Genomic DNA, 16,539 nt, shown 5'->3' with positions numbered 1-16,539 from the left:
CTGTTTCTGAGGTCAGTCGGACACCATAGACAGCTTTATACCTTTTCCCGCAGGGGGTGCCATGCTTAATGTATGTCCGTGATAATGACCCCAAAGAAACACACTAAAACATCAAAACAATCTTGAGACAGTTGAAGATTTATTGTTGAGACAGTCTAGGGGAATTTCACTGAGGAATTTAAGATACAGTTTACTGAAGAGTACGAGACACAGATATAAGACAGCTGTTATGGTAATGTATACACTCCTCCTCAGTTTCATACTTTTTGCCAAAAAATTCCTGAATAAATGTTGTTTTTGAATGAGGAATATTGACAAGTAGGAAAAATAGTGCTTGATCATTCCTGACCTATCATGGTAGGAGTTGGGAAACAGAGGGGGAGTAAACAAAGCTATTTAATTCTCAACATATTGCGAGTTTGAATAGGCATGATGCCTGTACATATTAACTGTCCTCTCTCTCACAGCAGGTGCCTCTAGTCTTGTATCTCTCTCAGTTGAGAGGGACAATGTGCTGCCATCGAGAGGGACTTAGAGGTCGGAGGTTGAGGGTTCAGGGTAAGATTCTTGTGGTTTGCTGGGTGCCTTCCTTCCTTCTTTCCTTCCTTCCTTCCATCCTTCCTTTACAGGTCCTCTCTCCTTCTCGTCCCCTAAAACTGTCCTCAACCTCCTCGGCCCTATCTCCCCACTCAGACTAAGCGCTCTTTTGGCGTGTACAGTAAATGGTGTGTACTGTAGGTGTGTACATTGTATTGTGTGTATGCCACGTACCGTGCCTTGTGTATTTTCTGTGTAATATTGAGTGTTTGTTCGTTTCAATTCCTTTCTCCTCTCAGATTTTCCCCTTTGTCAGAAATGTTTTCTCTCCTCTCTTACTGACTCTCTCTCCACACTGTGTCAACCACAAACTTCTTTCCAGGAGTGCTGCTGGTCCTTACCTGCCTGACAACTAAACCAAAACCAAAAACCAAACCTAACATAAATGAGAAAACTTCTGCACAACTTGTTTGACCTAAGTCTCTGTAGTCACTGTATGTCTATAGATATAAATATGTATACACAAATACAATGTATTTGTGTATATTGTATTTGTGTATATCTGTTTAAGTAACTCCAACCAAATGCTAGGGTGTCCCCTCTAATTGTGTGGATCCTCTCTTATCTTCTCCCTCCCCTCCTCCCTCCCCCTCTCTTTTTCTGTGTAGGTATCTATAGTCAGCCTTATAGCTAATGCATTGGGCTACTCCGATCTAGGGCCCATTAAATCACTCAGGACACTGAGGGCCTTGAGACCCCTCAGGGCTTTGTCCCGTTTTGAGGGCATGAGGGTAAGACATGACCAACCTGGTAGCTGGTCCACCTGCATGCCTCTTCTAACACTACAGCACCAACGCATGTCACCTGGGGCTGATAGATAACAAGATTCATAGAAGATTAAAAAAATATATAAAATAGTGAAACACTATATATATATATATATATATATATACACCATCCATTTCCATCCATAAAAATTATTTGCATGGATATAAATGATCTCAGAGAGTCATAATGCGGCTGATTTAAGAATATCAATAATCATGGAACACATTTTCAAATTTTATAGTAATTTTGGATTGGCAAAACAAGCTGCCTCATGACACAAAGAAATGGAGATAAAATGTTAAATGTGTCCATAAATATTGGAGTCTTTTTTACTAAGGGTTTACTACTAAGATAGTTTCCCTGTACATAGTTCTTGAAATGCCTCTCACACTTCTTACTTTAACCTCTTAAGCTGCAAGAACAACCAGTTTCGAGCAGGCGCCATCATCATGCACAACATGACTAATGGACCATTTCAGCCTGACCTGTAAATGTAGTAAGAAAACAGTGTAACCCTGCTACTTAATGCCAACAAAGCAAAATTATTCTAATTTGTTTTACGATGGATCTGACCACAATCATCTGGTTGTTTTTGTATAGAAGTCCATCCATTTTATTCCCCTCTTGAACCTGTCTTCATACCCTCCTCTTCCACCACCAACCCACCTCCCCAGCTCTCCCTTGCTACTACAGTAGTGGCCCTAGCTGACCCTGCAGCTCTGGAAGATTGATATTCTGTATCTCTGACTGCATCCTGCCATCACGTTTGCTCCCTTTTGAAGCCTCTATTCAGAATTGTATGGCCAGATGGTGATTGTAGTTACTGATGAAAAAAGTAGTTTTCTATCTAAACAAAAGTCTTCCCATTAAATTGAGTCAAGTGACATGCATGTAACGCAGAATTCAGTTCTCTCTTATAGAAACATGTTCTCCTTCTGGACCAGAACCTTGCCATTCTGTACTCAACCGCAAAAATTACACACATGAAAATTGTCATACATTTTAGGAGTAACTATGAGAGAAGATACTATAATACACAATCATGCACAAGTATATTTGTCCAGAGATAAGCAAACTACAGTAAATGTGGTTACTAAAATCTGATTATTCAGATAACTTGCCAGATACCAAAATCCAACACAGCTCCCCCAGGAGCTTCTCCACCTCAGTAAAAGAGTCTCTGGTCCAGGAAGGAACATTGAAAAGATTACGAGAATGCACGTAGGACTATGCCTACCAGACTCAGCACAGCTGTCTGCCTACAGCTGCTGGTCTTTCAAACATCCATTGTCTGTCTGAGCATCTGACTGTGCTGCTGACCTCCAGGGCTCTGTGGGGGCAGTCCAGCCCATGGGGTTAGGAGCCGGGGGGGGGGGGGGGGGGGGGGGGGGAGGGAGGGGGGAGGGGGGGGCTGTACTGTGCTGTGACAGACGTGAGCAGAGATACAGTATGTGAGCTACACTCTCATCAAACTGTTAAAATAAGATGTTGTATAATTCTACTTCCAATACCTTTAGGGCCACTGTATGAAACCGTATCAAATTCTATTCACCTCAATACAATAATGCATCAGCTGTGGGGCACTGTGTACGGTCATTCAGAACCAAGATTATGTGCAGCTCTCATACAGCGACAATGAACCATTTTGCATGTACGCCTTAAAGGGTTGAGGCACTTTCCAAGACACAGATTAAGCCTTGTGCGGGACTACAGCTCTCTAAGGAGTTGCATTCCATGGATAGATGTTGTATTGACTCACATTAGACCTAATCTACTTCTTGGAAAGCAGATAGCCTGTGACCCTGTATCTCTTAGAGAACAGGAGTGTAAGTGGGTACAATGTGTGAGTGGAGTGTGACTCTGCCCCCCTGTCTCTGGTTGGTGTGTGAACAGGTGGTGGTGAATGCCCTGGTAGGAGCCATCCCCTCCATCATGAACGTCCTGCTAGTGTGTCTCATCTTCTGGCTCATCTTCAGCATCATGGGCGTCAACCTTTTTGCCGGCAAATATTATTATTGCTATAATGAGACGGAGGAGGCGATGTTCCTCCCGGATGTGGTCAACAACAAGACCCAATGCTTTGCGCTTATTAATGCTAATTACACGGATGTCAGGTGGAAGAATGTCAAAATTAACTTTGACAATGTGGGCGCTGGATATTTAGCCCTCCTGCAAGTGGTGAGTGGTTAGGATTAGGGTCTGTACTTTTAAATGTGTGGTCCTGTATTGTCTTCCTTCATCCAGACACTGTAAAAGTGTCACATTTTGATAATGACCAAATAAGTTAAGGGATCCTCTTCCCCTGACAGGCCACATTTAAGGGCTGGATGGACATTATGTATGCAGCAATAGATTCTAGAAAGGTAAGCTGTCAATGTTGTGAAATGTCTCTACCTTTTCATATTGTGATGATAGATACGATGGATTCAACGTTTTAAGCATGTTTTCTTCATAGTTTTAGATATAATAGCTCTATAGCTATATTGATATATATCTCTTAATGTAAGATACATCTGTCCTGTTGTGTGCAGGTGGAGGACCAGCCAATATATGAGGACAACATCTACATGTACATCTACTTTGTTATCTTCATCATTTTTGGCTCTTTCTTCACCCTCAACCTCTTCATTGGTGTTATCATTGACAACTTCAACCAGCAAAAAAAGAAGATAAGCTCTACCTCACCTTTCTTTGTTCGAACATCACTGCAGATACACATTCAGGATATTTAGATTCTACTATACAAATGTTCAGAATTCAGTGGTTTAAAGCCAACATCTTCCAAGGTTGTAACCAGAGTGTTTATTGTCTCTTTACTTTGGAGGTCAGGATATCTTCATGACAGAGGAACAAAAAAAATATTATAATGCTATGAAAAAGCTTGGCTCGAAGAAACCACAGAAACCCATCCCAAGACCACTGGTAAGCCACAATTAGTCTGTTGACATTAATGTATGGTTGGGTGCAAGTTAGGCCATTAATAGGGCTTTCTATAAAAATACAGAATTTCTTGTAACTATTTCGTATTCTTTTCCCTTCTCCCTCTCATCAGAACAAAGTCCAGGGGATGATATTTGATTTTGTAACACAGCAAGTTTTTGACATCTCCATTATGATGCTCATCTGCCTGAACATGGTCACCATGATGGTGGAGACGGACGACCAGACGGAGGAGACAGAGAACATCCTCTACTGGGTCAACTTTGTTTTCATTGTAGCCTTCACCACAGAGTTTGTGCTCAAGCTCTTTGCTCTACGCCACTATTACTTTACTATAGGATGGAACATCTTCGATGTCGTCGTGGTAATCCTCTCTATTGTCGGTAAGTATAAAAGGAGACTGGGAGGAGTGGTGGTTCTCATGCCATGCTTTCTGAATGCAGTTCACGTTTTGACATATCCAAGGAGGACTTATTGTAATTCCAAGTATGAACAAGCATGTGTGTGTGATCTAGTTGCTGTTGTATGAAATCAGGCTAGTGAGCACTGGTAATGTGGGATTGAAATCTGTGGATCACATAAAGCACATGTAGTCATTTGCTTGCTGCTGCATTCTGATGCAACCAGACCAAGGAATCAGAGATCATTGCTAGTATCGCCCTCTAGTGGACCCCCAGTCACAAAGCCATGTTTGTTGTGTTCCCAATCTGTGTAGTCGCCACAGTGTTACTAGTGTTACTATCAGGTTGTTGTGAAATATTACAGGTACTTAACCATGACAAATGTATTCAAAAACTTTTCTGAACTTATTTCTGTAATTGTTTCTGTCATATTTGTATTTTATTCCTGTCTCTCTCTCTACCCCAGGGATGTTCCTGGCTGACATCATTGAGAAGTATTTTGTTTCGCCAACCCTGTTCAGGGTGATCCGCCTGGCCCGTATTGGCCGTATCCTGCGTCTCATTAAGGGTGCCAAGGGCATTAGAACTCTGCTGTTTGCCCTCATGATGTCACTTCCTGCCCTCTTCAACATTGGGCTGTTGCTCTTCCTGGTCATGTTCATTTTCTCTATCTTCGGCATGTCTAACTTTGGCTACGTCAAGCATGGGGCTGGGATCGACGACATGTACAATTTTGAAACATTCGGCAATAGCATGATCTGCCTGTTTATGATAACCACGTCTGCTGGCTGGGATGGCCTGCTGCTCCCCATCCTCAACTACCCCCCGGACTGCAACCCCGCGCTGGAGAACCCAGGAACCCCGAACACGGGCGACTGTGGAAACCCCTCGGTGGGAATCTTCTTCTTTGTCATGTACATTATCATCTCCTTCCTCATTGTGGTCAACATGTACATCGCCATCATCCTGGAGAACTTCAGTGTGGCCACTGAGGAGAGCGCAGACCCGCTAAGCGAGGACGACTTTGAGACCTTCTACGAAATCTGGGAGAAATTTGACCCTGATGCTTCCCAGTTCATCAACTTCGCCAAGCTGTCCGACTTTGCAGATACACTAGAGCACCCACTGCGCTTGCCCAAGCCCAACACTATAGAACTGATTGCCATGGACATGCCCATGGTGAGTGGCGACCGAATCCACTGCCTGGACATCCTGTTTGCCTTCACCAAGCGTGTGTTGGGTGACAGCGGCGAACTTGACATGCTGAGGCAGCAGATGGAGGAGCGCTTTGTAGCGGCCAACCCCTCCAAGGTGTCCTATGAGCCAATCACCACCACCCTGAGGCGTAAACAGGAAGACGTGTCTGCCAAGATCATTCAGCGAGCGTACCGTTCCTACCTGGCCAGGCGGGGCTTCAAATGCAAGCGCAAACCAGCCAATAACAAAGTGGAAAATGGTGAAACGAATCAGGAAAAGAAGGAAGGCACGCCCTCCACCGCCTCCCTCCCCTCTTATGACAGTGTAACCAAACCTGACAAGGAGAAGCAGGATGACAACAACGAGGGCAAGGGAGGGAGGAAAGAGAAGGGAAGAAACCAAAAAGATGTCAGGGAATCGAAGTGTTAGATTATTGGAATAAATAATAACAGTAATAACAGTAATAATTATTAAAATGTAACTTCAAGCAAAGCGAGAGGAAACCATCTAACCCCACACAGATGTACAGATAATTTCATTTGCAAGTAAGAAAATAATACTATTAAATACTTTTGTTTACAGACTTCATACTTGTATCGATGCAGAGAGAAGCAGCTCCAACTCTTTCAGCTTGAAGACACTTGAACTTGATTTAAACCAAACATAATCAGCGTACTGTGTGACATTGATGCATCTAGACTACTGATCTTAACTAAAAGGGAATGATTTACAGACAAAATATTAAGGAAATGTCTGTGTCTGCCGGAAGGGCAGATAGTCCTCTTACTGCTGGGATATTTGGATTAGGAACAGAACTCTACATTTAGAGGCTTGGATGGGAAACACTGAGGGGATCCATGGTGTGGATGCAAACAATGGATTCCCATGGAAACCAGTGACGTGGGTGAGGAGAGTAAAGCAGTGCTGCTGGATGCTGAAGAAGCAGTCTGAAGGCTGGTTCTGTGTCATTCACTTTTGGAATGAATGGAAGAAACAAAACCAACATTATCACTCTGTGAACAAACAGAAGAATGGACAAGAGAAAGACAAAAAAAGACCCAGGACAATGTAAGGGTTTTTTCTTTGGTTTGTTAATGCTGAATATACTTGTATCTCCACTTAATTTGAGCGGCAAAAAAAGCTAAAAGTAAAAAGAAAAAAAGAAAAAAAAAGAACAACATTGAACATTTGCCCATGTCACTTAACTCTTCTACTCATTCTATCTTTGTTATACCCACATCGAAAAGCTTTTTCTACATGGGCTTTCACACTGATTGGTTAAGGGTCTGTTTATTAAGGGGTCAACTTGGGCCAAGGGCTTACATTTACTCTGACAGATTTCCAAACAAATACATAAATAATTGTGCTTGTTCAATGCATAGAAATGACTTGCATGATGGCATGTTTTGATCAGAAATCTTGCATGAATAATCATAGTCCACAAGACACTAATACTCAGACCACTACAGTGACTTGGCCTGACGTTCCAGACACTGTTGAAAAATTGAAAGTGAGAAATAAGTAATTAGTTTTACAATGAGAAATGATATGGGGTTATTAATCTCGAATGGACCCTGTCTTTCTCTTTAATCAACACTTTTCAAACAACTGACATTTTATTGTAGCCTCAGTACACAAACTTAGTCTGGAACTATACACATTGTTGGTGTTCTCAAAAATACCAACATTGTAATTAAGAGGAGAAATCCTCTTTTTTTTGCTGCTCTGGAGATTCTGCGTGTGGAAAATATGGATGTTTGTGTGTATCGTTGGAACTAAACTGATGGATGGTTTGAATAGTGAGAAAAATACTGTAAATCTTTAAAAAGCTTTTATTTTTAATTTGTATGCAGCATCATCAGTTATGTAATGTACCATACTTTCTGCCTTGGTTTCTGCATTGGACAAGGCATTGTGAGAGTGATTTAGTGTGGGCTTGGGTGGCCAGTGGGGATTAGACAGGTGTGGAAACTACTTTCAGATGTTTCTCTATGAGTTAAAGAGTCCTATCAGGACTGAGAATGGCTTTGATTGAACTGGATTATTCATTCTGCAACGACAACATTTTTGGAATTTCTTTTCATATGGCTGTGATGATTGTTCATGTGGTAATGGCTGAAGAGATTTATTTGACCATGCATGTTAATCCCAGGCTAAAGTGATGTTGAAAGAGTGATGATCTTGAGCTAGAGGATGTTTTTTGGTGTGAGTAAGTGAGCTGGGAGAGAGAACACGTGAAAGGCAGAGAGAGAGAAACATAAATGGGTGTACTGGTGATGGTGAATCACAATGTGGAGAAGCCAAAGAGACCTGCCTTGTGACCCCAGCTGTCGCCCCCATGCCATGAATGGGAGAGGATGTAGAGTGCCCATCCCATTCCGTTTTTTTGCTGTCATTGTTAGGAAAGACCCTAGAAATGTACTCAAGGCTTGAAATATCCACCCCTTTTTCTCAGGAGATATTACAGATGTATTATAACGAGCTCTGCAACTAAATGCAAGTGAATGTGATGAGAGTATTTATGAACACATTTTATTATTGTGTGATGTTATGCCATGCTGATGGACAATGGTCTGGGCCGGCTGCCTAGCTAGGGCAGCTGGCCTGTCAGAGGCCAGTTTAGAGCTTCCTGCTAATGACGCTTAGAAATAATAGGGCTTGAAGCATCTCAGTGAAACGGCAACATTTTGCTTGCTTATAAAGCCAGCGTTTGTATTGGTAGCGGATTATATTTGTGGTTTGTGACGTTATGGAATTGGGTCTGGTCTTGATGAAATACGTAAATATACAAGAGCAGTAATAATGTTCACCCCCAATAGAAATCAATGATATAGGAAACACTGAGGAGATGTCATGAGCGTGAATTTGGATATGTTGGTTTGAGCGGCACACTAAATTCATTCTGAGGCTATTGTGGTATGTTCAGGAGCTTAGGCCCCAGAGATCAATATTTGAAACCCACTTGCTCTGAAACCCCTCATTAGCCAATCTTCTTCACAAAGCTGAACGCTTAACAAATACCAAATAATCAACAGAGCCAGAGCTTTTGCACTTTGTGTTGTGCAGTGATGTCACTTCCTGTTAATGAATAAATTCCCTGCCCCTTTTCAAGTTTTATGGTCCAGTTGCAGCATGAGATCTCCAAAATCAGTGTGGGTGTTAACTTGAACCAAATAAAACTCTGAATGATAAGCATACAAGCTACTGCCGTCCATTTTCTCCAAGCCCATCCAGGAAATACATAAATGTACTAACTGAAAAAACACACTTACATCCATTTGAAAAAATAGAAGAAAAAAATGTACAGTTCAGGCTATGTTGTAAACGGCACAATATGCTGAAAAGTTAAGAATGGACTTTTTAAGAGACTATAAATAATGTAATATATAATTTTATTTTAACAGCATGCATAGTTTTTGTAAATACAGAAATACTGAAAAAACTACTGCTATTAATCTAATACTAAATATTAATAACCATACATAGAATGGCTTCCAGCTGACACCCCTTGTCACACTTCTTAGGCTGTGACACATTTGTTAGATGGAGTAGATTTTTGGAGTCACTTTTCACATAAAAGAGGGGAGTCAACTAAAAGAATCTATATTAAAGTGCAAAAACTATATATAAATCAATACATATATAGAACTATACTACATATATATTATATATATATTTCAATATATATATAGTATATATCCATTAGAAAAATGTCCTCAACCTTCCCTTTTGCTCCTAATATTGAGGAGAAACCAGTACCACAGACTGTAATTGCTCACATTTCTTTTTTTGTGCAATATGTTTAGTGAATGACCAAAACTCTGGCCTGCCCAGGATCTCTATGTATTGGGTACAGGCGTACGATGCATGGTGTTGTACTGGCTGCTTGCTGAGGATCGTGTAGCCTGCATTGGTGAGAGGATTGCACTACCAGCACACCCTTTTGTACATGTGTGATGATGTCTTGCCCACAATTCCTGTCACCTCTTAGTGAATACCCGTCTAGAAACCTGCATTGACACAAACCCACAGATGAACACAAATTAAATATCTCTACACACACACACACACACACACTCATCCTCGACAAGACGATCGGTATGCCCCAGTATTCTGACCCTCAGGTCCCCATGTGTGACAGCTTTTTGATTGTTTAACCTCTGACCCCCCCCCCCCTCCACCACCCCACCCCCTCCTTACACACACCAATGTAATTTGGCATAAACGTTATTTTCCTGTTAATCTCCCAACAATGTATGTAATGATTTAAGGGTGAGTTGTATTTATTGTCTATGTGTTTGTTTCTGGTGCAATATCTCTAACGGCACGTGCCTTTTTAGATGCCTATTTAGTCTGTCAATAAAACCAGTGAGAGAATATCTATCCAAACCCATGGGAACGAATCAAAATGGATGGACAGCCAAAAATGGGAAAATAATAACTCAACTGGGGAAAGTCAGCACCTAGACTTGGTTGACTGAACTACCATCTCATGTAGTCATGTAGTGGTCTGTGTGTATTCTATATCCGAGACATTTGGTTGGTGAGAGAACAGCTTGCCTTCTGTTTTACTATTCTGTTCCTCATTTCAGATGTTGATTTACCTAATGGGTTATGTAGCTGTTATTTTGTAGCATGACTGAGATATTGATTTAATCATTTTATTTGCGGACAATAATTATAAAAGCTTTTTGACTGTTGTCATTGTTATCTCTTGCCACTAATCCAGTCAGAGAGAGGGCGGCGTGTTGCACAACCACATGGGACATTAAAGTGAGAATCAGTGAAAGATTGTCTTCATTTGAGCACGAATCTATTTCCAAACAATAAAGCAGCCTTCCAGTTATGTATGAGTGCTGTCATTTTTTCATACATGAGGAAGAAGGAATGAATAACAATTTGAATGCATTTTGTCTTTTAAATGGTTGTGATTGTTGTACGGTCTTCATGTATTACAATAATGTGATGCCATCTATAAGGGAATGCTAGAAGTTATACTTATTGTAAGATAAGGGATGTAAGGTAAAACACATCCCAGGACATCTAGTAAAACAGTACACTGATAACAGGCTACACTCCTATAAGCCGTGTAATTCTTGACTTTTGAAAGATGGCCTGTGGATTCACAACTAAACAACACACACAATTGATCCTGCCGGTGAGTTTGTAAGGTCAGTGGTGGGCATTTTCTTTGCATTCCTAGTTGTGGGAAAGACGTGTAAATGGAAAGAAATGGTACGTCGATAGTGTTATAGCCTACATGGAACAGCAGCATTGTAAAACTTCAAGAGCAGGTATGTGTGTGTGTGTGTGGGTGGGTAAGTGTGTGGGTAAGGTGGCGCACTGAATAAGGGTGGGCGGAAAGAGAGGGGGAGGGGTAAGGAGAGACAGCACTGCAGTGCAGATAGATGAATGCAGTGGCCTGGGCTGAGTCAGCAGCCTGCTCCCAATAGGCCCAGACTGTACAGTGGACTGACTGGATGCCTCCTCCTTCCACCAAAGCCCAGACCAACACACAAGAAGGGAGGGCGACAGGAGGAAACAAGCTATGAGAGAAGTTGAAAGAAAAGGAGAGTAAATATAAGGAGCAAGATTGTTCTTTGTAAAAAATACATTTAAAAAAGGCATGATTCATTTGTCATACATATTATTTGAGATACGTATAGTATTTACAGTGTGTTGCTACATTCTGTTCACATTTGAAGTGCAAATAGCACATTGAGTATAGTGTGTAACAGTGTGTGGATAAATGCACACTATCGACTTAATTGTAAACATACACATGTGAAACTTTATAATATTGCTCACTCTTAAATACAACACTTTTTTGTAAATACAATTACTTACAAAAATAATATATTTCATTCACTAACCTCTTTCCCCACCCTTTTCTTTAGCTGTCTTCCCCAACCCATCTGTTCTTGTACTCATCCGATAATAGAGAGCACATCCAGCCACTGAAGAAGGACATTGGGGTCTATAAATCAGACCCTTGGAGACAGAGTGAGAATAATGGCTTCAGTGTTGGGGTTCCAATGTGAGGATACTCAATATGCCACATATTTAGATCTGTCTCAGTCAGAGGCAGTCTTTTCTCTGAGGGATGAGTGCCAGTGCGTGTGTTCTAATAAGCTGCATCATTGAGTCTATTTACTGTACATAGATTATAGCCCCAGGCACAGATAAGAGACATGTACGTCCCTCTCAGGTCCGCCCACTGCTCACAAAGCCCAACCCTCTCACATGTTATTCATTAAGATGAGTAGTGCACCACCAAGCGGCAACTTGCAGAACTGCTCCCCCTTTGCCAAAGCAAGCTAGCTATTTTGAAGTCAGCGTTTGGCCAGGCAGGAAGGAACATTCCATTAGCTAGACATACATATTTGATTGTCACCGTTGACCTGTGTTATGGACTCCAGTCTTAGAAGGCGATTTGTATTGACTTACACCGACAACTCACCAATTCAAGTGATTAGGCAAATATCTCGGCCTCCACAGTCTCCCTGTCCCCAAGTACCCGACATTACAGAGGCCACTGGACTTGAATGGTTTGAAATAGCGACCTCGACCGGTGAGGGGAAGAAAAAAAGTATATAGCCTACCCGTTACCCTGGCAAATTATAGGTTAAATACATTTCAGTCATAGTTATAACTAACAACGGAACAGTGAACGTTACATGTCGCTAAAGGTTTCTAAATGTTCAAATGTAACAGGACCCTCGAGCTCGGACCAAGGAGTGCCATGCTCCCCGTGTGTGTCAGGATCAATGTCAGGCAGCGTCCAGTGCTCCCCGATCTGCAGTGAGTGGTGTGGGTTGATTCATCGAAATGTTATCCCGTATCGTTAGTGTTTTTACAAATCGTTGTTGTACGATATAGTTTTATAATCAAAACTATGGTCTGCGACTGCTGCTCTGACGCTTATATCACCTTGGCAATGAACTGACTGTTCACGTGAGTGTACAGTAGCCATTATTTCACCATGTCTGTCATGTTAAACACTCGTAGACTTTGCAGTTCCATGTACTCCAGTTCAGAGGTCATGGAGTATCCTTCTCAGCCAAGAGGAGGATCTCTGGAGGGGGAGTCCTGCTTGTTGCGGCACCATATCCCCTCTGGGTAAACAACATCCCCACCACCTCAAAATCACACTTAGCCCTACTTTACTTCACTTGCTTAAAATAGATTGCATGCAATGTGTAAACTTGTAACTTACACTATAATGAACATGTCCCCAGCTCAAACTGTTCCAGTTGTAGGAGTTGTTGATGAAGGCCATTTGTCAACAAAGAAAGGATCTTCAGACAGCCATCCCAGATGGAGCTGTTGGTTGACAGAAGAATCAAAGAAAAATGAAAGCATGGTAGATCCATTATCCTTTTAACAGACATTGATTGTTTGATATTATCTTAAATTATCATCTTCTATTCAGTTTTCTCTTTGTATTCCCTTATTGGTCATGATACATTCTAAAATATTCTAACTTAACACGTAAGTTATCTATGCAGTTATTTTATTCATGTTATAGTAGACTTGTGGAGAATCATAATTAAACCACCAGATGACACTGTTGTATATTATGTCCAGTGCAGTGCTTCATTACAGCCTTATCATGTCCAATAGTGGGTAGAGTGTGTATGTGTGTGTGTGCTAGTGTTAGTGATTGAGTTCATGTATTGTTAGTCATACATCTTCTTAAATTACCCCCCCCCCCCCAAACACACACACACACACACACATTCATGGGGTTGTTAGGTTTGAAGCTTGTTAGTGTATGTTGAGAGGGGGTTGGGGATCTGCTGTGGAATGCCGGGACAGAGCAGCAGGCAAAGTGGAGCAGTACTGGTGACTGGAGACAATGGTGCTGGACATCTGTCACACACCACCGCACACCCCTCACCCCATACAATAGGCCTGAAGAAAGGGGGGTAGGGGGAACGGACGAGTTGTCACTTTCTCTCCTCACTCTCTCCCCTTTCTCTACCCCCTCTTCAGCCTTCCTTGGGGCCCGACCACAACACAACTGACTCTTTGTTCCCTTGCCAATGTTTGGCCCTCCACCCCTAACTACTCTCTTAAAACATTTCAGTTTTTTTCTTTGAGAAATAAGAGTTTAATAAGTGCTGCCTGCTGTTTTTCCCTTTGCTGTAATACACCATCACTGGTTGAGTGAGCTAGCAAAATCAGTCCTGTGTGTCAACCACACTTAAAAAACAGAAGTGGGAAAAGTGACAAGGAATTCAGAGCACGAATGACGCAGCAATTGTGATGTCGGCTATTTAAAAAACAAACAAAGAACAAGTAGCACTTTAATTTATAAATGTGATCTAACAAAAGTAAAGGGAAACTATTTAAAACATATGATGTTTATATTGCTTGTAATTGAGATGAAGTACATCTGTTGAGTATTTTAACTTAAAATAGTTTGATTATGTTGAATTAAAAACCCCAAAATGCAGCGGGTCCACCAGTCCACCAACACTGGGTGAATAACGAAAATATGAACACCACACAAGGGTTAAAACCACAGAGGTTGTGAAGGTTATGTGTTTTAACCCTGTTGAACGATCGTGGGCTCACACGAGTTTGTCCATAGCGATGATTAGCGTTTGAATCAACCTTGGACTGTCTCGTCTATGACCCAGTCACACTCGGGGTCTCCTGTTTCATTGGTTCGAGCACGGAGCACGTCTTGGTTTGCCGGTGAGTCAATGACTCAGTGAATCACTACACCAAACCAATACGGTATTGCAGGAAGTATTTACCAGTAGCAATAACCAGGGGCGCCATACAGGGGGGAAAAGTTAGGACAATTCCAAGGGCCCCTGACTGACTGGGCCCCCCCAAAAAATAGAAAAACTACAAATGATGAAATGATCAAAATAAATCATGGGGTCCAATTTCCTGGCGGTGCCCCTGAGTATAGCAACGTTTATAACAACATAAAAGTTTGTTTTCCTACTCCTTTGTTCCCAGACAAAATTATAACATCAAGAGTTTGCTCACCCTTATCACTCCGTTATTTAGAACATACCGCACCTATATAAAAGAACGAGTCTGAACAGTGAATCTCAAACCTTCACTCGTAAACACCAGTTAGACAGGCAATTTTTGCATCGCTGGTCGCAATCCCGGGGACTTACCCTGCTGGGTTAGACCTATCCCTTGGATCCAAAGGGGGCCACAAGTGAGGACGGACAACGACTGTCTTTTACATTTGTATTTAATTATATAAAAAGCAAACATAAAACAATACAAATATCCTCTTTGAATGAGGTAAGCTTCTAAGTTTCAATAATCTAGGTAAAAAAACAAGCGACGACCGTTACAAAATACAAAGGTTTTGAGGGTATAAGAGGTTCTTGTCTCTGAGCCTGCTGTCCCAGATGGGCCAGCACTCTAAGTCCCAACTTTGACATACACATCATATTTATATGCTTTCCTTATCTAATGATAGGTCATGCAGGGCACCTGTTCCTATGCACAGGAAACCATACTACTTCTCCAAATTTGGACATTACGCATGTATCCAACTTTCACGTAGGGGCCTACATAATGTCTATGGTCACATAGGGTGATTTCAGGTCATGTTGGACACTTTTTAGAGGCTCCAGTAGACTTACAAAATAACTGTTAACTCGCCCCAGTGGTGTTTCTGTAAATGGTTTTAGGGCTTAGGAACATTTTCATGTTGGAATGAAATGGGAATACACAATATTTGAGAAGCTACACCCTTTCAAACATGTCACATAACATGACTAGTCTGCTAATATAATAATAATAATTAGTTTATATACAACAATACTTGCAAGGGTGTGGCAAGATTTATTTAGTTGTGGGGTTTGACTTATACAATAGGTATACAGTGTAACAGTTACACTGTATACCTATTGTATAAGTCACTTATACACTGTAACTGATCATGTAAACCTTAGTGATCTGCCGTCTATGTGCTAGCTAGCTATAGTCCCCCTGCGTTAGCATTTCGTTGGACTAGCGTCAGCGGTCACGCTTAGTTTACAAGTCTGAAAGCGCTCGTTCGACGACATTGTAAGTTGTTATTTAGTTGGGAACTTAAGTGCAGTATGATGCATTGGTATTAAACATTTGAGAACTGTCAAGTTAAATTAGGCTACTTTTATAGCATAAACAACAGCATCTAACAAAGCATTATTTTACGCATTTTTGTGTGTTTCAATCAGTTGTTAAACCCCTTCAATATGCTGCTATAGTGCTCATTAGTAACTTAATTTAATTCCTTTACCAGCCTTATCATTGAGAAATATAATGTCATGCCGCTGAACTTTCGATGCGTACCACTGCATAGTGACTAGAAGTGTTGTATTTACAAGTCAAGATCAGCTCTGGTGATTGGATGTCGGTTTTGCACATATTCAATCATCAAAATGCATAACTGTCCCACTTTACCTGATGTCCCACATTACCTGAACTCACCCAATGCTACATATCCTGTGTTCTAAAAAATCTAGGGCCCCCTGTGTTCTCTCTATGCAATCCGTTTTCTAACCACATCCTGTGTTAGGCAGTATCACCTTATTCCGGAAGTCACACTGACTGAATTATACAGGACCTAAGCTTTCAAACAAAGTGAAATCGTCAGAACATCTTATGTTTG

General features: G+C 41.4%; 1 protein-coding gene and 2 long non-coding RNA genes across 3 annotated transcripts in view; 2 read left to right on the top strand and 1 right to left on the bottom strand.

Moving 5' to 3' along the window:
- Positions 1 to 10,749, top strand: part of scn8ab (sodium channel, voltage gated, type VIII, alpha subunit b) — a 40,769-nt gene extending 30,020 nt beyond the window's left edge. Inside the window, exons 22-28 of the mRNA XM_084704823.1 lie at positions 1,206 to 1,328; positions 3,259 to 3,543; positions 3,675 to 3,728; positions 3,897 to 4,034; positions 4,183 to 4,287; positions 4,418 to 4,688; positions 5,173 to 10,749. Of these exons, the coding sequence (XP_084560949.1) occupies positions 1,206 to 1,328; positions 3,259 to 3,543; positions 3,675 to 3,728; positions 3,897 to 4,034; positions 4,183 to 4,287; positions 4,418 to 4,688; positions 5,173 to 6,332 (2,136 nt within the window). The 3' untranslated portion in view covers positions 6,333 to 10,749. The remainder of the gene's footprint in view (positions 1 to 1,205; positions 1,329 to 3,258; positions 3,544 to 3,674; positions 3,729 to 3,896; positions 4,035 to 4,182; positions 4,288 to 4,417; positions 4,689 to 5,172) is intronic.
- LOC146272811 (uncharacterized) lies at positions 10,732 to 12,659 on the bottom strand. The gene is made up of 3 exons (XR_014766570.1): positions 12,364 to 12,659; positions 11,777 to 11,894; positions 10,732 to 11,449 (listed from the first exon to the last, which is right to left on the bottom strand). It is a non-coding gene; the product is annotated as an uncharacterized LOC146272811 (long non-coding RNA).
- On the top strand, positions 12,252 to 13,465 carry LOC146272810 (uncharacterized). The gene is made up of 4 exons (XR_014766569.1): positions 12,252 to 12,474; positions 12,618 to 12,704; positions 12,912 to 13,022; positions 13,142 to 13,465. It is a non-coding gene; the product is annotated as an uncharacterized LOC146272810 (long non-coding RNA).
- The last annotated feature ends 3,074 nt before the right edge of the window (positions 13,466 to 16,539 follow it).

This window comes from Hypomesus nipponensis, chromosome 9 (assembly GCF_054491055.1).
Source record: "Hypomesus nipponensis isolate SF chromosome 9, ASM5449105v1, whole genome shotgun sequence".
Taxonomy (NCBI): Eukaryota; Metazoa; Chordata; class Actinopteri; order Osmeriformes; family Osmeridae; genus Hypomesus; species Hypomesus nipponensis.
The sequence above is the reverse complement of the archived record's forward strand: the minus strand, read 5'-3'. Positions and strand labels throughout refer to the sequence as shown.